At 41.7% G+C, this 24,421-nt stretch overlaps 1 protein-coding gene across 1 annotated transcript in view; it reads left to right on the top strand.

Annotated features, from left to right (window-relative positions):
- Positions 1-24,421, top strand: part of mfn1a (mitofusin 1a) — a 52,931-nt gene that overhangs the window by 10,510 nt on the left and 18,000 nt on the right. Inside the window, exons 4-14 of the mRNA XM_039004443.1 lie at positions 3,457-3,580; positions 3,878-4,013; positions 4,434-4,596; positions 4,918-5,042; positions 13,591-13,699; positions 14,048-14,155; positions 14,583-14,736; positions 15,112-15,179; positions 15,286-15,407; positions 16,006-16,132; positions 16,582-16,686. Coding sequence (XP_038860371.1) covers positions 3,457-3,580; positions 3,878-4,013; positions 4,434-4,596; positions 4,918-5,042; positions 13,591-13,699; positions 14,048-14,155; positions 14,583-14,736; positions 15,112-15,179; positions 15,286-15,407; positions 16,006-16,132; positions 16,582-16,686 — 1,341 coding nt within the window. The remainder of the gene's footprint in view (positions 1-3,456; positions 3,581-3,877; positions 4,014-4,433; positions 4,597-4,917; positions 5,043-13,590; positions 13,700-14,047; positions 14,156-14,582; positions 14,737-15,111; positions 15,180-15,285; positions 15,408-16,005; positions 16,133-16,581; positions 16,687-24,421) is intronic.

The raw sequence follows: 24,421 nt of genomic DNA, 5'->3' as shown, positions 1-24,421 counted from the left end.
GTAAAACACTTAAAAAATCGGAAATATTGACAAGATTAACAAGATGTTTGTCTTTAATTTGCTGTACACCATCGATTTTTCAGAAATGTTTTATGATGAGTATTTAGGTATTTGACGTTGGTGTCTGTAATTACTCTGGCTGCTTCGGTCCTATTTGTGACGGTAGCTGTGATGGTAGCTGCAATGTAAAACTGATTTATACCTCAAATATGCACATTTTTCGAACAAAACATAGATTTATTGTGTAACATGTTATAAGACTGTCATCTGATGAAGTTGTTTCTTGGTTAGTTTGGTTGGTTCTTGGTTAGTTAGGTTGGCTTTGTGCATGCTACCTGTGCTGTGAAAAATGTCTGTCCTTTTTTGTATTTGGTGGTGAGCTAACATAAATATATGTGGTGTTTTCGCTGTAAAACATTTTTAAAATCGGACATGTTGACTGGATTCACAAGATGTGTATCTTTCATTTGCTGTATTGGACTTGTTAATGTGTGAAAGTTAAATATTTCTAAAAAATATCTTTTGAATTTCGCGCTCTGCCTTTTCAGTGGAATGTGGGAGGAGTTCCGCTAGCGGAACGCCAGAGCCAGACAGGTTATTGTTCTTATCCAAACTTGGGAGGTGAATTGATGGTGTGCAAGGTTGTAATGTCTTCTCAATTTTTTTGTTATTTCCTGTTTTACAGCTTCGATGCTCTGGAGCCTGGTGTTGTTGTTGCCAAGGAGCGTTCAGACTCAGTCGGGACCAGGTTTCAGCTGCTGCGCAACGCTTACATCATTCCTCCCATAGATGGTTTTCTTGTACAAGCACCAGATGGACTGGACACAGCTAGACAAACTTATGTTTTTGAGAAGATCAGGGAATTTTCCAGACGAAGAGGCTATGGACATCACATGCCCTGCACCAAAGTCAAGGGCAGGACAGAAACAGGCTCTCCGAATATAGATTCCCTTGTTAATGCGTGGTTCGGACGGACCAGTCAACAGCACTATCTGCAGTACCTCTATTCAAATGATTCTCTCCTAACACACACGCCATACGTTGCTGCTACACTTTTTATCCTGCTGCTCAGCCACTTTACCCCTGATTTGTATGCATATAGCTACCTCATCTATCACTGATATGGTTATTGATATTGTTCTTGTACATACTGTATATTTTATTTATATTGACACTATTTCTGATATTGCTACTATGCAAGTAACCATTTGACTGTACCGTTTCCACCTTCTGTAGAGACCCATCCACTTGGCAAGATGTGGCTGGGGGTTATAGTATTTCTTTCACGTCGAATATTCTGAAAATATTTTTATCTGGACACTTTGTTAACCTGAAATTTTTCCTTATTGTAGGCTACTACTTTTACCACGTTTAGTCTTAATCTTAACTTTTAGCACATGAGCTCACATGTGAATCCTTAAAGAGCTGGGTGGGTGTGAATAATGCTGAATGGGTGTAGACAAAGAGGCGCTCTCCACTATGTACCAAAACATTCAAAGGCCATTTTCTCAAAAGTGAGTTTACAAGTTTATCAACTTTCAAAGCATTGTTCCCATTGTTCCTCAAAAAAATGCAGTGTATGATATACTATTTTGTAGCGCTGAGTCTCTACTTTTATCCAAAGTAAAAACTCAATTTCAAATTTTGCTACATACTGTAAGACCGATTTGAGCCTGTTGGTCACATTTTGTCTCTGCTTCACAAATCATTTGATAGGGATTATGCAACATTTAGGGTGTATTCACTTGGAACCACCGCATCCAGTAGTTGGAAGCAACACACAAACGTTTTGGGTTGTGGTCTGCCATAAAACCCCACTGAAGAAAAAAAACAGGACCTGAATCTGTGCAATTGAAACTCTAGTTTCTGTTGTAAACCCCCCGATAATAAATACATCCCAACCTGTGAACCCATGTAGCCAAGACAGCAAATGGAAGCCTTGTAATTCCACTCGATTGTGAGAAAGGACAGTTTCTCTCAAAACCCACAAATTTGGACAATTTGAACATGTGCACTGTCTCAGTTGAAATTGTCCAAAATAACCATTGAAAGGGTCGCGTATCACACAGTACAACGTGTGATTCAAAGGCACCATTCAAAGGTACCTTAGCGTGTGGGGTACCACATATCACCATTATCAATGGTGTGATTGGTAATAAGATTTCCACCTTTTAACCTCAAAGTCTAAGCCGGTGGTGGAGGGGTACTAAGCTAAAATATGGAATTGTTTTAAGATGGTCATACAATGGATCATTTAGCTATTTGATTTGGAATAAAAGACCCCTGTAAGTACAGTACCAGTCAAAAGTTTGGACACACCTACTCATTCAAGGGTTTCTTTAAAAAAAAACTATTTTCTACATTGTAGAATAATAGTGAAGACATCAAAACTATGAAATAACACATGGAATCATATAGTAATCACCCACGTACACACACACACAGACTAGTTTACTTTATTAGAATAATTGGTTAGATAGATTAAATCTAATTTTATTTGTCACATGCGCCGAATACAACAGGTGTAGACTTTAAAGTGAAATGCTTACTTACAAGACAATGCAAATAGTCCATTTGATTAGCAGATATCAAAAGTGAATGGTAAACAGCAGATATAAAATTGCCAATATCCCTAAAACATTGTAAACATTACACAAGTACCCAATCTGCAGTTAGGCCCAGTTTAACTCAGTGAACATTGCTAAAGGATAGTATTACTCATAGTATTACTCATAGTATTATTCATATTAGACGCTGCAGGTAAAGAAACAAGACGCGTAACACCGAACCACCTGATGCATTAAGTCCTAGCTAAGAGGATTGGAGATTCACAGGCTCCACACACACACACACACACACACACACACACACACACACACACACACACACACACACACACACACACACACACACACACACACACACACACACACACACACACACACACACACACACACACCAGCTGGAAAGGCTGTGTAAGTCCAGTGCGCTTCAGAGATCTGATCTTTAGACAGAAAGCAGGTAGGTCCAGGTTGTATGCTGGAGAGTGAGAGGAAGAGGGTGGAGGTGAAATAGATTGTGTATGAAGAATAGAAAGAAGTGGAAATGAGAGTGTACGGGTGCATAAACAGATGATATAATGGAGAAAAAGTGTTTTATTGGGCAAACCAGGTGTATTTGATCATTTAGAGAGAGGAGGTGTTGTCAATTCTTGTCCTGCAGCTATGCTTCTCAACACATTCTAATGGCATTGACTGGGAAGCAAATTAATCCAGAACCTCTGAAGATTTCTCTCACTGCAACTTTCCCCTAGCCAAGGTACTGACAGACTTTGTGTGCAGGTGTGTACTGTGTTTGCATAATGTGTGCCTGTGTGTCACCTGTCTGTCCGTCTGTCTGTCTGCCTGCCAGTCAGTTTGTCTGTGCCTATTAAGTTAATCTCAACACTACGCTCAGGAAGTTGAAATGGACCCGGGGGGCCCATCGCCCCTCATACATTTTGTGGTGGCGAAGAAGACTATCAACGGTATATTTGATCAGCTGCTGGAGTATGTCAAAGAGGGCTCAGAGTTTGTGGACGGTGAGTCTACATAGTGTGACTTAACAAAAAGTGTGTTTTGTAGATTATTAGCATCAATGGCATCTTACAGTTTGAATACAGATGTATACACAATGTCATAGGTATAGATGGTTTTATGCTATAATCTGCATCTTAAAGGGCACGACAATTCCCTTGTTAACTGTTAACTTTTTTTGCGTGGCTACCTATTACATATTAACGCGTACACATGGCGGGCTACCTTACACAAGTGTGGGGGTTTTTAGTTGTCATTTACCACAATATCCATTCTTGTCTATCTGCTTCTGTGATGCCCAGAGACATGGCGAAGTGCGGATCTGGAGCAGGTCGCAGTTGAGGAGCAGTGCCTTGAAATCCAGACTTGTGCTAGGAAACTGGCCACCATTCGGGAGGTGCTGGCTCGTAGGCACATGAAGGTAGCCTTTTTTGGGAGGTGAGAGTCAATGGTTTATTGGAAATAGAGTTGAACCCAATAATCAACCGATGCATTACTGAGGGTCCATATGTAAAGGACATTTATATTATACAGTTTGTTGCTGGATTGGTATAGTTAAGTAGTCTCACTGTTATTCTTTTTCATACTACCTAGATAGTATGGTGTAACTATTGATACAGCATAGCTAAATATTAACACCATAACTTTGGATGTGCAGAGTTATTTCCCCCAAAGTTAGTGTAACGGAGTTGTAAGATTTGTGCTAGCTCGCTGAGCTACCTAGGCTTTATCTCAGCATAATTACTGTGGTGGCAGGAGACCCAGGTTAGAACAAAGCCGTTCACATTAGCCCTGCGACCATAATTGTAAGCATTTTGTCAAAGGAGTAGAGACATTTCCTTTCCCTCTCCCTGGCAGGACGAGTAACGGTAAAAGCACGGTGATCAATGCCATGCTGAGGGACCGGGTGCTGCCCAGCGGCATTGGCCACACCACCAACTGCTTTTTGAGGGTGGAAGGCACAGACGGGGACGATGCCTACCTCACCACCGAGGGCTCTGATGACAGAAAAAGTGTCAAGGTCTGGGGTCAAACCAGGGGGTCGCAGACTGATCTACTGTGTGTGTGTATATATATATACACACTGTATATTTTTGGGCTTTTCCAATTTTAGTGAACAGATATTGAGAGACAATGAAAGTGGGGAAAGATAGAAAGAGTTTGTGCCCGAAATGCCAGATTCAAACCTATGCCGATAATGTAGACGGAGGCTGAGGTATGTCGGAGGCTGCGGCATTACCGCTAGACCAGCCTTTTCGATGTGCAGTATAACACACAATTGTTAGAAATTATATTTCCCTCTGTTCTACTACTTTATGTATGTCTCTGCGTCTTCTTCCAGTCAGTCAATCAGCTGGCCCATGCCCTGCATATGGAGCGCAGTCTAGACTCAGGCTGCCTAGTGAAGGTGTTCTGGCCCAAGTCCAGGTGTGCCCTGCTGAGGGATGACCTTGTTATTATGGACAGGTATGTGCTAGGGTTTAATACCAGTGACCGGTATTTCAGGACTTCCCAAACAAGCTCCTTCCCATTTCCTGAGAAAAATAATGACGGGACCCGTCCACCAATTATATAGAATTTCTATGCCACACAAAAAAAATACAAAATGTGCAGGTGCAAATAACTGCAAATGGCTTCATTCATACATTCGACCAGTCATCACAACATTAGTAGCCTACCATATTTACTCAACATTAAGTCCCCTATAGAACATATTACTTCCTTTCATGGCTTGAATTGCTAACTATCATGAATAGGCTACACACAACCTGTCAACACAGTTACGGTAGACACTCCCCAAACCAGCTGTGTGGCACTGGAAGAGGCTCAAAATGTGCTATTCACTGTTAGCAAAATGTCTGATACACTGGGTCCGAAATAGCTTAGACATTCTCAACATTGTTCAATGATGTTACACTTCAAAAGTGAGAGCAAGGCGGGCTTAGTCAGATTCGCAGGCAATTGATTAACCGCGGCGATATCCATGGTTCTATGGAGTGATTTCAGTGCCAACTGAAATTGTTTGAATTCCATAATTTTGAATTTGTATTAGGATATTTAATTGTTCTTTAATATTTATTTGTGAAGCACAAATGTAATCATTGAACTCATAAATTGAACTTGTATTTCATGATTTGAAACTGAACTGAATGAATATTGGATTTCAATTTAATTGAATGTTCAATTTCAATATTTATATATTCAGTTTAAATATAGTAGATATTTAATTTATTGTCTGTGTATCAAACTTTTCATTTCAAGTTGATCAAATAGTCAACTTCTCAGATACAAAAGTATGTGGACACCCTTTCAAATTAGTGGATTCGGCTATTTCAGCCACACCCGTTGCTGACAGGTGTATAAAATTGTGCACACAGCCATGCAATCTCCATAGACAAATATTGGCAGTAGAATGGTCTTACTGAAGAGCTCAGTGACTTTCAACATGGCACCGTCATAGGATGCCACCTTTCCAACAGGTCAGTTCGTCAAATTTCGGCCCTGCTAGAGCTGTCCCGGTCAACTGTAAGTGCTGTTATTGTGAAGTGAAAACGTCTTGGAGCCACAACGGCTCAGCAGGGGAGTGGTAGGCCACACAGAACAGGACCACCGAGTGCTGAAGCACGTAAAAAATATCTGTCCTCGGTTGCAATACTCACGACCGAGTCCCGAACTGCCTCTGGAAGCAACTTCACCACAATAACTGTTCGTCAGGAGCTATGTGAAATGGGTTTCCATGGCTGAGCAGGAATAAAGAACTCTCCAGGTAGAAGAAAGGCGGGGGTGTATGTTTCATGATTAATCACTCATGGTGTGATTGTGATAACATACAGAAACTCAAGTCCTTTTGATCACCCGACCAAGAATACCTCACAATCAAACAGCGACCGTATTACCTCCAAAGAGAATTCTCTTTGTTTATTGTCAAAGCCGTGTATATTCCCCCGCAAGCCGATACCACGACGGCCCTCAAAGAACTTTACTTGACTTTATGCAAACTTGAAACCACATATACTGAGGCCGCATTTATTGTAGCTGGGGATTTTAACAAAGAAAATTGTAGGAAAACGCTACCGAAGATCTACAAACACATTGACTGTAGTACTCATGCTGGTTAAACATTGGACCACTGCTACTGAACTTTTCGAAATGCCTACAAGCCCCTCCCCTCTGCAAATCTGATCACGACTCCATTTTGCTCCTCCGTTCCTATAGGCAAAACTCAAACAGGAAGTACCCGTGCTAAGGTCTATTCAACGCTGGTCTGACCAATCGCAATCCATGCTTCAAGATTGTTTTGATCACACGGACTGGGATATGTTCCGGGTAGCCTCTGAAAATAACATCGACGAATACATGGATACGGTGATTGAGTTCATCAGGAAGTGTATAGGAGATGTTGTACCCACTGTGACTATTAAAACCTACCCAAACCAGAAACCATGGATAGATGGCAGTATTCACGCAAAACTGAAAGCGCGAACCACTGCATATAACCATGGCAAGGTGACTGTGAATATGGCTGAATACAAACAGTGTAGTTATTCTCTCCGTAAGGCAATCAAACAGGCAAAAGTCAGTACAGAGACAAAGTCGAGTCGCAATTCAACAGCTCAGACATGAGACGTATGTGGCAGGGTCTACAGACAATCACAGACTACAAAGGGAAAACCAGACACCTTCTTTGCCCGCTTTGAGCATAACACAGTGCCACCGACGTGGCCCGCTACCAAGGACTGTGGACTCTTCTTCACTATGGCCGTCATGAGTAAGACATTTAAGCGAGTTAACCCTCGCAAGGCTACCGGCCCAGACGGCATCCCTAGTTGCGTCCTCAGAGCATGCTCCGACCAGCCGCATGGAGTGTTTACGGACATATTCAATCTCACCCTATCCCAGTCGGCTGTCCCCACTTGCATCAAGATGAACACCATTGTTCCTGTACCCAAAAAAGCAAAGGTAACTGAACTAAATGACTGACTATTGCCCCACTCACTTCTGTCATCGTGAAGTGCTTTGAAAGGCTACTTAAGGATCATCTACCTTACCTGGCACCCTAGACCCACTTCAATTTGCTTACCGCCCCAAGAGATCCACAGACGATGCAACCGCCATCGCACTGCACACTGCCCTATCTGGACAAGAGGAATACCTATGTAAGAATGCTGTTCATTGACTATAGCTCAGCATTTAACACCATAGTACCCTCCAAGCTCATCATTAAGCTCAAGGCTCTGGGTCTGAACCACGCCCTGTGTAACTGGATCCTGGACTTCCTGGCGGGCCGCCCCCAGTGGTGAAGGTAGGAAACAACACCTCCACTTCACTAACCCTCAACACAGGGGCCCCACAAGGGTGGGTGCTCAGCCCCCTCCTGTACTCCCTGTTCACCCATGACTGCGTGGCCACTCATGCCTCCAACTCAATCATCAAGTTTGCAGACGACACAACAGTAGTAGGCCTGATTACGAACAATGATGAGATAGCCTCCAGGGAGGAGGTGAGGGCCCTGGGAGAGTGGTGCCAGGAAAATAACCTCTCACTCAATGTCAACAAAACAAAAGAGCTGATCGTGGACTTCAGGAAACAGCAGAGGGAGCACGTCCCTATCCACATCGACGGGACCGCAGAGGAGAAGGTGGAAAGTTTCAAGTTCCTCGGCGTACACATCACTGACCATCTGAAATGGTCCACCCACACAGACAGTGTGGTGAAGAAGGCGCAACAGCGCCTCTTCAACCTCAGGAGGCTGAAGAAATTTGGCTTGGCCCTAAAACCCTCACAAACTTTTACAGATGCACAATTGAGAGCATCCTATCGGGCTGTATCACCGCCTGCTATGGCAACTGCACCACCCGCAACCGCAGGGCTCTCCAGAGAGTGGTGCGGTCTGCCCAACGCATCACCGGGGGCAAACTACCTGCCCTCCAGGACACCTACAGCACCCGATGTCACAGGAAGGCCAAAAAGATCATCAAGGACATCAACCACCCGAGCCACTGCCTGTTCACCACGCTATCATCCAGAAGATGACGTCAGTACAGGTGCATCAAAGCGGGGACTGAGAGACTGAAAAACAGCTTCTATCTTAAGGCCTTAAATAGCCATCACTAGCCGGCTTCCACCCAGTTACGCAACCCTGGACCTTAGAGGCTGCTGACCTATATAAATAGACTTGGAATCACTGGCCACTTTAATAATGGAAAACTAGTCACTTTAATAATGTTTAAATAATGTTTACATACTGCTTTACTCATCTCATATGTACATATGTATTCTATTCTACTGTATTATAGTCAATGCCACTCTGACATCTCTCAATCTAATATTTACATATTTCTTAATTCCATTCTTTTAATTTTAGATTTGTGTGTATTGTTTTTAGATACTACTGCACTGTTGGAGCTAGGAGCACAAGATTTCGCTACACCCGCGATAACATCTGTTAAATATGTGTATGTGACCAATAAAATTTGATTTGATGTAAAGCTTGCTGCCATTGGACTGAGAAGCAGTGAAAACTAATTCCCTGGAGTGATGAATCACGGTTCACCATCTGGCAGTCCGACGGATGAATCTGGGTTTGACGAATGCCAGGATAATGCTACCTGACACAATGCATAGTGCCAACTGTAATGTTTGGTGGAGGAGGAATTAATGGTCTGGGGCTGTTTTTAACGGTTCAGGCTAGGCCACATAGTTCCAGTGAAGGGAAATCTTAACGCTACTGTATAGTTCCAGTGAAGAGAAATCTTAACGCTACTATATATAATGACATTCTAGATGATGCTATGCTTCCAACTTTGTGGCAACAGTTTGGAGAAGGTCCTTTCCTATTTCAGTATGACAATGCCCCCCTGCTTAAAGCGAGGTCCAAACAGAAATGGTTTGTCGAGATGTGGATAAACTTGACTGGCCTGCACAGAACCCTGACCTGAATCCCATTGAACACCTTTGGGATGAATTGGAATACTGACTGTGAGCCAGGCCTAATCACCCAACATCAGTGCCCGACCTCACTAATGCTCTTGTGGCTGAATGGAAGCAAGTCCCCACACCAATGTTCCAACATCTAGTAGAAAGTTATCTTCCGAGAAGTTCTCTTCCGAGAAGAGTGAAGGCTGTTATAGCAACAAAGGGGGGACCAACTCCATATTAATGCCCATGATTTTAGAATGAGATGTTCAACAAACAGGTGTCCACATACGTTTGGTCATGTAGTGTAATTTGACGCCATACCTGAAAGTTAAGACCTCTGGAACATGGACATGACTTCTGTTCCCCTCTTTGATGATCACATGCAGCACAGGACACATTCGAAGAAAGTGTCACAAAAAGCATGATTTGGCCCCTATGAGAATATACACTAAGCATACAAAACATTAGGAACACCTTCCTAATATTGAGTTGCACCCCTTTTGCCCCCAGAACAGCCTCAATTCGTCCGGATATTGACTACAAGGTGTCGAAGGCGTTCCACAGGGATGCTGGCCCATGTTATCTCCAATGCGTCCCACAGTTGTGTCAAGTATGCTGGATGTCATTTGGGTGGTGGACCATTCTTGATACACACAGTGCGGTGTACACAAACCGGTGCGCCTGGCACCTACTGCCATACCCTGTTCAATGGCACTTAAATATTTTGTCTTGCCCATTCACTCTCTGAATGGCACACATAAACAATACATGTCTCAATTGTCTCAAGGCTTAAAATCCTCCTTTAACCTGTCTCCTTCCCTTCATCTACACTGATTGAAGTGGATTTTACAGGTGACATCAATAAGGGATCATAGCTTTCACCTTGTCAGTCTATGTCATAGAAATAGCAGGTGTTCCTATTTAGCTAATAGAACCTAGAGAGTGTTCTTCATTGGAAGCTTCTCTAACATCAGATATGTACAGTGCGGTGTCCCTCAGGGCAGTTGTTTTGTGCCGTTACTCTTCTCTATTATTACAAAGGATTTGACACTGGTCTTAAACAAAGCTAGAACGACTATGTATGCGAATGATTCCACACTCTACATGTCAGCACCCAAAGTCAGTGAACTCACTGAAATTCTAAATAAGGAGTTACAGTCAGTATCAGAATGGGTAATTAATAATAAACTGGTCTTAAATACAGCTAAAACTAAAATAATTGTATTTGGTTCAAAACATTCTGTAAGACCTAAACCTCAAATGGAGTTGTGGGTGTGACCATTGAGCAAGTTGAGGAAGCTAAACTCCTAGGTATAACATTGGATGGTCAATTATCATATTCAAATCATATTGACAAAGTTGTTGTGAAGATGGGGAGTGGTATGTCTGTTATAAAAAGATGTTCTGTGTTTTTACTAGTTCAGGCTCTGGTCTTGTCCCATCTTGATTACTGTCCGGTAATATGGTTAAGTGCAGCAATGAAAGACCTAGCAAAGCTGAAGATGGCTCAAAACATAGCAGCACACCTTGCCCTTAGCTGCACATACAGAACTAACATCAACAACATGCAGGCCAGGCTTTCCTGGTTGAGGGCTGACTGCATACATTTTTGTTTTTGTGAGAAATATTATTGTGTTCAAATATCCAAATTGTCTGTATAATCAACTTACATATAGCTCTGACAGATATACTTACCCCACCAGACATGCCACCAGGGGTCCCTTCACAGTCCCCAAATCCAGTTGGAATTCAAGGCAACGCATAGTATTATATAGAGCCACGATCATATGGAACTCCCTTCCATCTCAAATGACTCAAGCAAACAGCAAAATTAGCTTTAAAAAACAAATTAAACAACACCTCACAATACAACGCCTCACCCTTATCTGACCTAGTTTTAATGACTAAAATAAATTCAACACGCCACATTGGCTTCAGAAACCTCCAGAAGCTTCTCTTTTAACACAGAGAGCATTTGTTCTCTACCTTTCCTGGCTGGCAAAGTACCAGGATGTTGTCTCTGGTTTTGAATCTGAATTTGAGATCTGAATTTGAAAACATGCATCTGAGAAGTTGAATATACCTACCTTTGATATACTTGAAATTAGTAAACTTGATACACAGACAATTAATGCAATATCTACCATATTTAAACAGTATGAATATACAAGTTCAGTTTATGAATTCAATGATTCAATATGTCCATTAAAAATGATACAATTTTCAATTCATATTCATATCCTAATACAAATGATAAATTATGGGATTCAAATAAAATGTATGTTGGAACCAAAAAGGGTTCTTCTATGGGAACAGCCGAAGAACCCTTTTGGGACCTGTTTTTCTAAGAGTGTAGTGTCCTCAGAAAGTATTCACACCATTTGACCCTTTCCACATTTTGTTGTGTTACAGCCTGAGTTTAAAATGGGTTAAATTGAGATTGTGTGTCACTGTCCTACACACAATATCCCATAATGTCAAAGTGGAATTATGTTTTTACAAATTAATAAAAAATGAAAAGCTGAAATGTCTTAAGTTAATAAGTATTCAACCCGTTGTTATGGCAAGCCTAAATAAGTTCAGGAGTAAAATATTGCTTAAAAAGTCACATAATAAGTTGCATGTACTCACTCTGTGTGCAATAAAATTTGATTTGATTTGATTATAATAGTGGTTAACATGATTTATTAATGACTACCTCATCTCTGTACTCCACACTTCTGTAAAGTTCCTCAGTCGAGCAGTGAATTTCAAACACAGATTCAACCACAAAGACCAGGGAGGTTTTCCAATGCAAAGAAGGGCACATATCGGTAGATGGGTATACAAGGCAGACATTGAATATCCCTTTAAGCATGGTGAAGTTATTAATTACACTTTGGATGGTGTATCAATACACCCAGTCACTACAAAAATACAGGTGTCCCTTCTAAACTGCCCAGGAATTTCACCATGAGGCCAATGGTAACTTTAAAACAGTTTAATGGTGGTGATAGGCGAAAACTGATCATGGATCAACAATATTGCAGTTACTCCACAATAATAACCTAAATGACAGAGTGAAAAGACGGAAGCCTGTACAGAATATAAATATTCAGAAACATCCTGTTTGCTTGAAGGCACTAACGATAAAGTGCAAAGAAATTAACTTCAAGTCCTGAATACAAAGCATTATGTTTGGGGCAAATCCAACACAACACCTCGCTGAGTACCACTGAGTTCAAGCATGGTGGTGACTGCATCATGTTATGGGTTTGCTTGTCATCGGCAAGGACTAGGGAGTTTGTGGGATAAAAATAAATGGAATAGAGCTAAGCACAGGCAAAATCCTAGAGGAAAACTTGGTTCAGTCTGCTTTCCAACAGACACTGGGAGACGTGTGGCTCAGTTGGTAGAGCATGGCGCTTGCAACGCCAGGGTTGTGGGTTCATTTCCCACAGGGGGACCAGGATGAATATGTATGAACTTTACAATTTGTAAGTCGCTCTGGATAAGAGCGTCTGCTAAATGACTTAAATGTAAATGAGACAAATGTACCTTTCAGCAGGACAATAACCTAAAACACAAGGCCAAATATACACTGGAGTTGCTTACCAAGACGGCATTGAATGTTCCGAGTAGCCTAGTTACAGTTTAGACTTAAATGGGCTTAAAAATATATGGCAAGACTTGAAAAGACTCACAGTTGTAATCGCTGCCAAAGGTGTATTGAATCAGGTGTGGGTAGACTAGATATTTCTTTATTTCATTTTCAATAAATTTGTTACATTTTCAAAAACATGTTTACACTTTGTCATTATGAGGTATTGTGTGTATATATGGGTGAGAAAAATGTTTAAATTAATCCATTTTGAATTCAGGCTGTAAAACAACAAAATGTGGAATATGTCAAGGGGTATGATTACTTTCTGAAGGAACTGAACAATATACAACCTGGACCGGCTCTGTTACGCTGGGTTGTCCTGACTTGTCTGTGCAGTGTTTGTATATTTTGTATTTCATGAAAACTGTGTTCACTTGTTCAAAATGTATTATTTTACTTCCTCTAATCAATCAATTCTACTTATATTGTTGCATTATGCATGCGCACACGCAGCCCAGGGACTGATGTGACCTCTTACCTGGACAGCTGGATCGACAAATTCTGTCTGGATGCTGACGTCTTTGTGTTGGTGGGCAATGCAGAGTCCACACTGATGAACACAGTGAGAGAAAAAAACTAAACCACTCTTGTAACTCTTTAGCATTAACACTAACGTACATTACCATTAATTGACAGAAAACTTTAAGAATGTTTTTTTGCCATTCAAATATATTTTCTGCATTTTTATACTATCTTACAAAATTCACCCCATTCCTACTGGAAATTACGCCTATGCACACCACTATGAGCATAATCAATTACTATATTGTATCTAGATGTTTCGGTGTGTCCCATGATGCATTTATGCACGTTATGCACACTTATTTGTTCATTTAAAAACCATTTTTTCTTTCCATTGCTTCTCTACTCATATATATGTGTTTCTTGATGTGTCTATTACTCTTTAAAGGAGAAGCTGTTTTTCCACAAAGTGAGTGAGCGAATATCCAAGCCAAACATTTTTATCCTGCACAACCGCTGGGATGCCTCTGCGTGGGAGCCCGAGTACATTGACGAAGTGAGTTTGACTGTGAAACTACACTGCAAGCATAGTGCAAGCATTTCATAAGCGTTGTTTTTGCCATGCTACACCAGAAGCAGCAAAAGGACGAAGCAATCAATAGTGCAATCCGCTTATGGAGAACACTGAAAGCAGGAATGAAATACTTGAAATAGACACTTAAGCAGCGCAAGAGCGCCTCATTCACTTGCTGCTTGCTCAGCTGGAGTATGATTTCTCTTTGCTCACAGTGGCTCAGTCATCCACGCTTGCCCTTTGTGTACACTATGCTTACATTACACGTCTTGTGTAGTTTAGCTGTGAGAAAAACAAGATGGGTCCCACTTATAAAGGGCTTATGGGTGCTTCATTGAGCCCTTCATTCGATTTGCCTACTTTTTGAGTGACCAAAATGTCAAACCTAATGGATCATGAGCTCCCTCAGGTGCGTAAGCAGCACATGGACCGCTGTGTGAGTTTCCTGGTGGAGGAGCTGAGGGTGGTGAGACAAGAGGAGGCGCCAGGCCGGATCTTCTTTGTGTCGGCCAAGGAGGTGCTCAGCTCCAGGATGCACTGTGCCCAGGGCATGCCCGAGACAGGTGAGATCGGCGAGGAGGGACCAAAGGCTAGGTTGCATGATGCTGATTGACTGGCTGGGCTGGCTCTCTGATGAGGTTTGGGAACAATAATTATACGATATTGATATGGTTATGGTAATTTAGAAGGCAACATAACAATTTACTTGAATACATAGGCATTCATAAGAAGTTGACAAGCAGTCGCCAGCACACTCCTGACAGATTTTCCCCCATCTCTCTCCTGTTACTGTCTCGCCTCAAAAACATCATTGCTGTCTTAAAGCTTTGAACTGTTCACCTTACCCGGCCATCCATGAATGCCCACATTAACTATAACTTAACATGCTGGTGGTCCCCCATTGTTATTTTGATTTTGACTTCTGCTGGTCTTGCTAGGAGGCGCTTTAGCAGAGGGATTCCACGAGAGACTGAGGGAGTTCCAGAGATTCGAGAGGACTTTTGAGGCGAGCACTGAAGCATAACTGATTGTCATGGGCCATTGTAACATCACTGTCAATTTCACCTTGAGTGGCATTGGCACACTAACTTGCTGTACTTACGACTGCACAGGAGTTCATCTCACACTCTGCGGTCAAGACCAAGTTTGAGCAGCACACGCTCAGGGCGTGGCAGATCACAGAAGCAATCAAAGCAGTCATGGACGCCATAAATATCGCATCCGCCGAAAGGAAGTGAGTTTCTCCCCCAGTTTTTTTTATAGGAGCATTGGTAATGTGCTTCTGCCATACGCCCTTAAACACTATTGATTATTAATCATTAGATTAAAGGGATACTGTGATATTTCAAGATTTAGACCGTTTATCTACTTACCCAGAGTCCGATGAACTCATGGATACCATTGTTATGTCTCTGCATGCTGTTTGGAGATTATTGAAGTTAGCATATCGTTAGTTTAGCGATATTGCTGGAAGTCCCCCAGTACAGTAGCCAGCTCCTCTCAAAAGCAGGGGAATAGACCTTCTAAATACTCCAAAACTGGGTGGTTGGTCATTTAAGGTCTTACAAAGCTATTCATAGTAATGGATAAATAGATTGAAGACCTAAATATCGCAGTATCCCTTTAAAGGTCCAAACGCTAGATCTGTGCATCCAAACCTCCATTTTTTACACTAACTTCCTACTAACATCCATGTACTGTATGAATTGCGCAAAACTCTGACTCAAATGTGCATCTCGGCATAGGATTTAGCCTTGAAAGAGAGAAGCTTTCCAATTTGCTCTTAACTATGACAACCTTTGCTCTTTCCCCTTTGACCTCTCCGTGTGCAGGATATTTTCCCTGGAGGACCGAGAGGACCAGAAGGACCGTCTAGATTTTGTCAGAGGCCAACTTAACCGCCTGACTGAGAACGTCAAAGAGAAGATCAACACCATAACAGATGAGGTGGCTGCCAAGGTAGACATTCGCACTCACCCATGTACAGTTGTATAAAAAGGGAGGGACTGTTAAGACAAATGACAAAGAGGAATAGCCTATTATTTACTATAGGCCTGATTCAGAGTTGAGATAAGCGCACACATCTTTCACCCTTGACCTAAATAATGAATTGATGTTAATGGGAGAACATTTTCATGAAGCACACAGATCTCAAATCAAAATAATGCAAGGATAGCGGTGCGTAAATGTGTGAGTAAATGATTGGTTCCGGATTAACAGACGAACAACTCTCTCATACAACACATATGTTTGTCTATAGTTGGCCTGACAAGGAGTTTGTGTTCATGATTTTGTGTTCAGTGATATTTTGTGTATTGTTAGCCACATATAAATAGTGTAGGAAATGGAGAGATTAAGGTTAGTAAAGGATCTGTTGGTTTATGATTTTACTACACATTTTTGTTTAGGTGACCGTTGCCATGGTGGAGCAGATTCGTGGTCTCCCAGCGCTGGTTGATGAGTTCAGTGCTGATTTTATACCAACACCACACGCATTGCCGCTCTACAAAGCAGTGAGTTCTGCTTCTAGATCCTATATCCTAGCAATATTAACCCATGATCAACAGTTTAACGCTATCTTAATTGTTACACGTACCCTACAGGCCTAATCCTAACAACACACTTTTTTCAGGACAGAAAAAGTGGCATTCAAATTGTAATTCCCTTGAACTATTTCACCCTTTCTACCCTGTCATGTTTTTTAAATGTGACATTTAACCTCCACGCCCATGGGCAAACACTCAGATGTGCGCACCGACCTGTGCACACAAACACACACTAGGGTTTCCTTTAGGAAAATGTGGCGCCAGACAATGTGACCAGGAAGTTTTTAATTTTACCGGCCATTTGAGAAATACCAGACCTATACAGTGTCTGCATTGGGTGTCTAACCCATTAGAGCGTCCACCCACAGTGCTCAGAATGATATAACACTTAGATCACATTTCGATTATGGCAATTCATCTTAACAGATCATGCAACTCCTGTAATGTAGCAGCCAATAAAACGTAATTTTCAAACACTTGACAAAATGCAATTCGCAGGAAAACACCATTCTAAACAGCAAACCTGATATGAGTGGTTCCATATGTGAAAGAGATGACAATCTCTGTTAAAAACTGAGAAACAGTGGGTATCTAAAGATGCAACAACTAGGATGCGTCGCTAATATGACTAGGATTGTGCCTTTTGCTTTTGGACAACGAAAGAAAGGTGATATGAAAACCTAGAGAACAGGAGAGAAACGCTGGTAGAGCGCGATAGGACAAGGAAATGCCGGCTGGCCAAACCCTCCCCTAACCCAGACGACGCTGGGCCAATCGTGCGCCGCCTCATGGGTCTCCTGGTCACGGCCGGCTGCGACACAGCCTGGGATTGAACCCGGGTCTGTAGTGACGCCTCGAGCACTGTGATGCAGTGCCTTAGACCGCTGCGCGACTCGGGAGGCCATGAGGAAGTCTTAATAAAATAATTGCCTCCACGCTTCTATGGTCCAATTTTGACTAGGCTACTTTGAATCAAATCGAGGTAAGACATGCCTCATAATATGAAGTAAAACATTCAGGTTTCAAACAATGAAATATATGTTTTCAAAATGCATACACATTGATAGATCACTAGATCACATTGCAAAGTGGTGGGTGACGCACTGATAGCCTGCCTACTATTGCCTATTGTTAAGATAATTATATTCTCAATGCTCATAAACTGAACTTCAATTAACTACTCAGTCTGCAACCCAGAATTTGTAAGATACTGGTTGAAATGAAAACAGACAGAGGCCCAGCCTACAATAGTCAAATGTTTATTCACGAGAACGTTCTGAAGTCCACAATACAAAGACATCCATTTTATAGCGGCGCACATACATACACACGAACAGTAGGTATCCTACGCACATACTTTATCAATACCCAGTCGACAAAGATTAGGGAGACCGTGAGAAGCACTCCCTGTCCTCCCCCAAGATTAGGGAAACCGTGAGAAGTACTCTCTGCCCTCTCCCAAATCTCTCAGTGGCCCCTAGCCAAGATCGGCACCGAATTTTGCTCAGACAGTCTGTGTTTTAAGATACTATAAAGACATATTGTACAGATATATTGTTTTACCCTAATTCTGACTAAAACTACACACATCATTTATTATAATTTTACTGACTAAGACTACACACATCATTAATAATAATTTGATGATTCTAATCAATTTCATTGATGATTCTAATTCATTTCATACAATTATATGGTTTCAGGGTGGAATATTCTAATCATTCATTTAAACATATAAATTCCATTCACAATCTACCCTTAATGACTAAATAATACACCCTGATACCTCAAACACTATATGGAATGGTATACAAGAATAATCCAAACCAATACATGTTTGTACATTCGATATTCATCAATGACTGTTATAGGCCTATATCCAATCATAACGCTTCCTGTTTGTAGTAAAAATCCTATCTTCATAAAAAAACAGTCTAAACAATCCTATGTAGTCTCATCCAACATTGGCTCCCCGTAGTTAAAAGAAACGGAGCCATCTCCTAGGCCTGGAGGCCTGTATTCATCCCACTGGCCGGAGCTCGGAATCGGTCCGTACCTCACCATCTGTTGCATCATTGACCTCTCCAGAGTCCTGGTGATCAAACCTCTCACACATGGGACCAAACAACATCCACACAGAACCAAAACACTCATACAGGTGAAAGTTGCCCACAACACAGTGATTATGACATTTTTCCATTTCCCAAACACACTGTCAAACCAATTTGTTAGAGAATTATCCACCCCAGAGTTCTCTGCTAATTCGTGAGCTAATGTGGTTAAACCAGCCAGGGCCTTGGTCACTGATCCGTCTGGAGCTGTGTTATCAGGGATGAAAGTACAACATTCTGATTCGAATATCACACACACCCCACCCTTTTCAGCCAGTAGCATATCCAATGCTATTCTATTCTGCCATACCATCAAACTAGTTGCAGCTGTTTGTTCTGCTAACCCTTTCATCGCCTCTCTAGTATAGTTGATGAAATGCTGTTGGTTATAGTAGATATAATTTATCCAATCTACATTTTTATTGAGAGTTGACCACCAGAAGATGCTTGATTCCAATCCAGCCCATATCTGATTCCTAGCTTTGTACTCATCAGGCACCCCCCTTGGAACCCCAATGCTATCAATGTAAACTCTATTGTCAAAAGATCCTGACGGAGCACTCCTTCTTTCTCTTCTACCTGGCACTAGGTCTTTGTGTTGGATAAGGGTGAAGGGCATGCCTAACTGCACTAGTGCACAAATACCGGTCCAATTTGTAGGCAGGTTAGGCCACAGCTTCATACCGCCACACAACCACCAGACATCCGCTCTAGGCCTTTTTATCTTACTAAAGTCTTTGGAACTCCACCACCCAGTCAGGTCCCTCATTGTCTTGTCGATTGTAACATTCTCTGTCCTATTGCATGTTCTTACTTCCCCTACGTCCTATCCGTGTGTGATGTATCGAGCCATACAATAATAATTTCCTCCTGTAACTGTGAAAGGGGGAAGTCTGGATGTAATGGGCACATGGGGATACAGATAATGCAGATCATTGCAACTGTCATTGTCTGGCTGCCCTGCCTTCATGAACAGCTTTACCACACAGGCCATTCCCCTGGGTGAATCAATTCCATCAAGTGGAAAGGGGATGGTTGTCAACTGAGGTTTGGCTGTAGCGCAGGCATAACATTCTTCTTTAGCTACTGATCTGGCTGTATACTGAATCCATTCCAACCACAGGTTGGAATCCCCATAACCAGTTTCTACCTCAATCACTTCCTTAAGATCTTTCGTCTGAACTATCCGCACCGGTCCTTGGCTCTGGACGACTCCACGGTCAGTATCTGTTTCGTCAGGGGCTCTGCTTGTATTCTGGCTGGCTGTAGAACTATCCCCGGCCCTAACCTCTTCTACCCGGAATGGTACTATGGTGTCAACCGAAACCTGATCAAACCCAACATACCATAACCCTAGATCCTCTTTCTTTACGCTTTTAATGGTAATTCGTAACTTTATGCAACACTTCCCTCGCTCCGGATTACAGTCAAAAACCCTCACCTTCACTATACTCCATCTTCTTCCATACTGGGTATGTGGATTTATATAGCCCTCTCTCTCGGTGTGAGCTATGACCTGTTTCCATGAACTACACGGGGACCTGCACAGATATCTTCCATAAAGGCTCATAGTTCTAGACTGCCAAACGGTCAGAAACCCCATTTGGTCTACATAGAGCTCGACTGAGATATCCTTCCCTAGCTCAACTCTCACTTCCTGTTTATCCAGATTAAGTGACCTTTTGCACGCTGTCAATACAAAACCCTCATCTTCTACAATATGGCTCCCACAATCAGACAGCTCAGACTGACCAGCACTCCTGTAAAGCCCCACCCCTTCCCGGAGAACATATCATCAGCTAGAGGCCAGCCCATACTTTCACTTCTATGAACAGGCACAGGGAGGATAGGGCGGGTTAGGGAATCTTCGTTAGATAGGTAACCCCCGAACCTTATTGGTATTCGGTTCTTCTCCTAACTCTGTGATTGTTCGACAGTGTCAGTGTGTCTTACCCTCTTGCAATGTGTGATATGAACCCAGGTAGCTCTTTCAACTATTCTCACCGCGAAGGCAGTCACCAGGAGTATTTGATATGGCCCCTCTCACCGTGGCTGCTTCCAGTCTATTCTCCTCAGGGACTGGATCCACACCCAGTCTCCTGGTTGGATTGAGTGAATCACCTTCTCCTGTAATTCACCTGTTGGACACAAAATCTTGGACATATGGGTTTGGTTAACTTCTCTAGGATATGTGGGACGCTAACGTCCCACTTGGCCAAAAGCCAGTAAAAATGCAGAGCGCCAAATATATTCCTATAAAAATCAAACTTTCATGAAATCACACATGAAAGACACCAAATTAAAGCTACACTTGTTGTGAATCCAGCCAACATGTCTGATTTCAAAAAGGATTTATGGCGAAAGCACACGAAATGATTATGTTAGGTCAGTAGATAGCCACAGAAAACACAGCCATTTTCCCAGCCAAATAGAGCAGTAACAAAAGCAGAAATAGAGGTAAAATTAATCACTAACCTTTGATGATCTTCATCAGATGACACTCATAGGACTTCATGTTACAAAATACATGTATGTTTTGTTCGGTAAAGTTCATATTTATATCCAAAAATCTGAGTTTAGGCGGGACGCTACTGTCTCACTTGGCAAAAAGCCGGAGAAAATGCAGAGCGCCAAATTCAAATTAATTACTATGAAAATTACTATAAAAATCTAACTTTCATTAAATCACACATGAAAGTTACCAAATTAAAGCTACACTGGTTGTGAATCCAGCCAACATGTCAGAATTCAAATAGGCTTTTCGGCGAAAGCAAACAATGCTATTATCTGAGGATAGCACAATAGTAAACAAGGACAGAGAAGCATATTTCAACCCTGCAGGCGCGACAGAAAACGCAGAAATAAAAATATAATTCATGCCTTACCTTTGACGAGCTTCTGTTGTTGGCACTCTAATATGTCCCATAAACATCACAAATGGTCCTTTTGTTCAATTAATTCCGTCGATATATATCCAAAATGTCCATTTATTGGGTGAGTTTGATCCAGAAAAACACCGCTTCCAAATTGCTCAAACGTGACTACAAAATATCTCAAAGGTTACCTGTAAACTTTGCCAAAAAATTTCAAACTACTTTTGTAATACAACTTTAGGTATTTTTTAACGTTAATAATCGATAAAATTGAAGACGGGATGATCTGTGTTCAATACAGGATTAAAACCAACTATTGCCAGCTTTCTGCTCACACGCTTCTATCTAACAGGTCACTTAATGTGACTCTCGTTCAAGATGGCCGTACTTCTTCATTACACAAAGGAATAACCTCAACCAATTTCTCAAGACTGTTGACATCCAGTGGAAGCGGTAGGAACTGCAAGCAGGTCAATTAGAAATCTGGTTTCCCAATGAAACCTCATTGAAAAGAGAGTGACCTCAACAAAATAAAAATCTGAATGGTTTGTCCTCGGGGTTTCGCCTGCTAAATAAGTTATGTTATACTCACAGACATGATTCAAACAGTTTTAGAAACTTCAGAGTGTTTTCTATCCAGATCTACTAACACTGTGCATTTCTTATCTTCTGGGGATGAGTAGCTGGCAGTTGAATTTGGGTATGCTTTTCATCCAAACGTGAAAATGCTGCCCCCTATCCTAGAGAAGTTAAGAAACAGTCTTCTCATGTGTTCTGCTAGTATATCTTCAACTTCTATATCTACCTGTTCTGGTCCCAAACTCTGGAATCGTGTCCGCCAAGTAAGTTGGGAACGCTTCTACCCATTTACTATATCTATTATATAGAATATATATATATATTTTTTTCAATATCCAATAGGCCACAAAGTGTGTCCTAACCTGCTCTACCACCTGCATCACTATCCTTCCTCTAACATGCTTTCTGTCTACCCTGGTGCTTATTCTGCGCACAAATATTTACAGGCTCTGCCCCTGTATCAATATTGCTGCATATCTAAACAATGTCTTAGGTAGTATGGGCAAATTATCATTGTGCCAACTCTCTTCTGAATCCCTTTATTCCTGTTTTAGGATGTGCGACTTCTTCTAAGGCCCTTGCTACATCCCTCTGTCTCCATGCCCTATAGACTTCTATCGTGTCTGGTTATGCTCCATCCCCAGCTCTGGGGTTGGGTAAGGTTATGAGTGGGAATTGGGGTATCTTCTCATCGTCTTCTAATTATTCTGTGTCACTTCTATCTTCTCTCAATCCTGGCTTATTATGAGATTCTAACCTTCATAATGCTCCAGGTCACCTGCTCCTCACTCCCAGTCTCTCCCTCTCATTCTCCTCAAATTCCTTCAGCTCTCTCTCTATCTTGCTCATTTCCTGGCCACCCCCCCTCCTTCTCATCATACTCCCAAACCATCAAGGTCACCTTCGGCCTCCACATAGGGCGGGGGAGCCCTTCTCCGTCTGCCTTTTCTACTATCTGTCATTCGCTCCTTCCCACAACCGTCCGTTCAAATATAGGTTGTTTCCAAATATTTACTAAATTTCTGAACTGTCTCCCTGTCTGAAATTTTTTTGGGGTGAAAAATCACATGTCTATGGTAGTAATCTCTAAGTGTCAAATTTCTTACACTGCATACAACAACAGCTGACTCCCTAAAGGAAAATAAAACTTTGCTAGATTTATAAACATTACTTAAGCCACCTGAAAATCAGTATTACAAATTACCTTCAATTCATTATCCAAATGGCCCTCCTATGAGGCTGATCAGACCACAAAGGAAAGCCATGATAGAGGTCAAAAGTCATACCACCCTTTCACAGTAGTGTTTCTTATTATATTAGACAAATTAAAGAAAAATCATCAACCATTTTCTACATGGTCTATCCCAGGTTCCCAGAACATTCCCTTCTCCACAGAATTCACGTGTTTTATTAAAACTCATAAAATCAAACTTAGTTAACTTCTCTAGGGTAGGGGGCAGCATTCGGAATTTTGGATGAAAAGCATGCCCAAATTAAACTGCCAGCTACTCATCCCCAGAAGATAAGATATGCATATTATTAGTCGATTTGGATAGAAAACACTCTGAAGTTTCTAAAACTGTTTGAATCATGTCTGTGAGTATAACATAACTTATTTAGCAGGCGAAACCCCGAGGACAAACCATTCAGATTTTTGTTGTTGTTGAGGTTACTCTTTTCAATGGGTTTTCATTGGGAAACCAAATTTCTAAGGGACATGAAAGCAGTTCCTACCGTTTCCACTGGATGTCAACAGTCTTGAGAAATTGGTTGAGGTTATTCCTTTGTGAAATATAGAAGTACGGCCATCTTGAAAGAGAGTCACTCGACGTGTCCTGTTTGTTAGAGGCGCGAGACCAGAAGACTAGCTATAGTTGGTTTTCATCCTGTATTGAACACAGATCATCCCGTCTTCAATTTGATCGATTATTAACGTTAAAAAATACCTAAAGTTGTATTACAAAAGTAGTTTGACATTTTTTGGCAAAGTTTACAGGTAACCTTTGAGATATTTTGTCGTCACGTTTGAGCAAGTTGGAACCTGTGTTTTTCTGGATCAAACGCGCCAAATAAATGGACATTTTGGATATGTATCGACGGAATTAATCGAACAAAAGGACCATTTGTGATGCTTATGAG

The sequence above is a fragment of the Salvelinus namaycush genome, chromosome 11, assembly GCF_016432855.1.
Source record: "Salvelinus namaycush isolate Seneca chromosome 11, SaNama_1.0, whole genome shotgun sequence".
NCBI lineage: Eukaryota > Metazoa > Chordata > Actinopteri > Salmoniformes > Salmonidae > Salvelinus > Salvelinus namaycush.
This window is presented reverse-complemented; position numbering and strand designations above follow the sequence as displayed.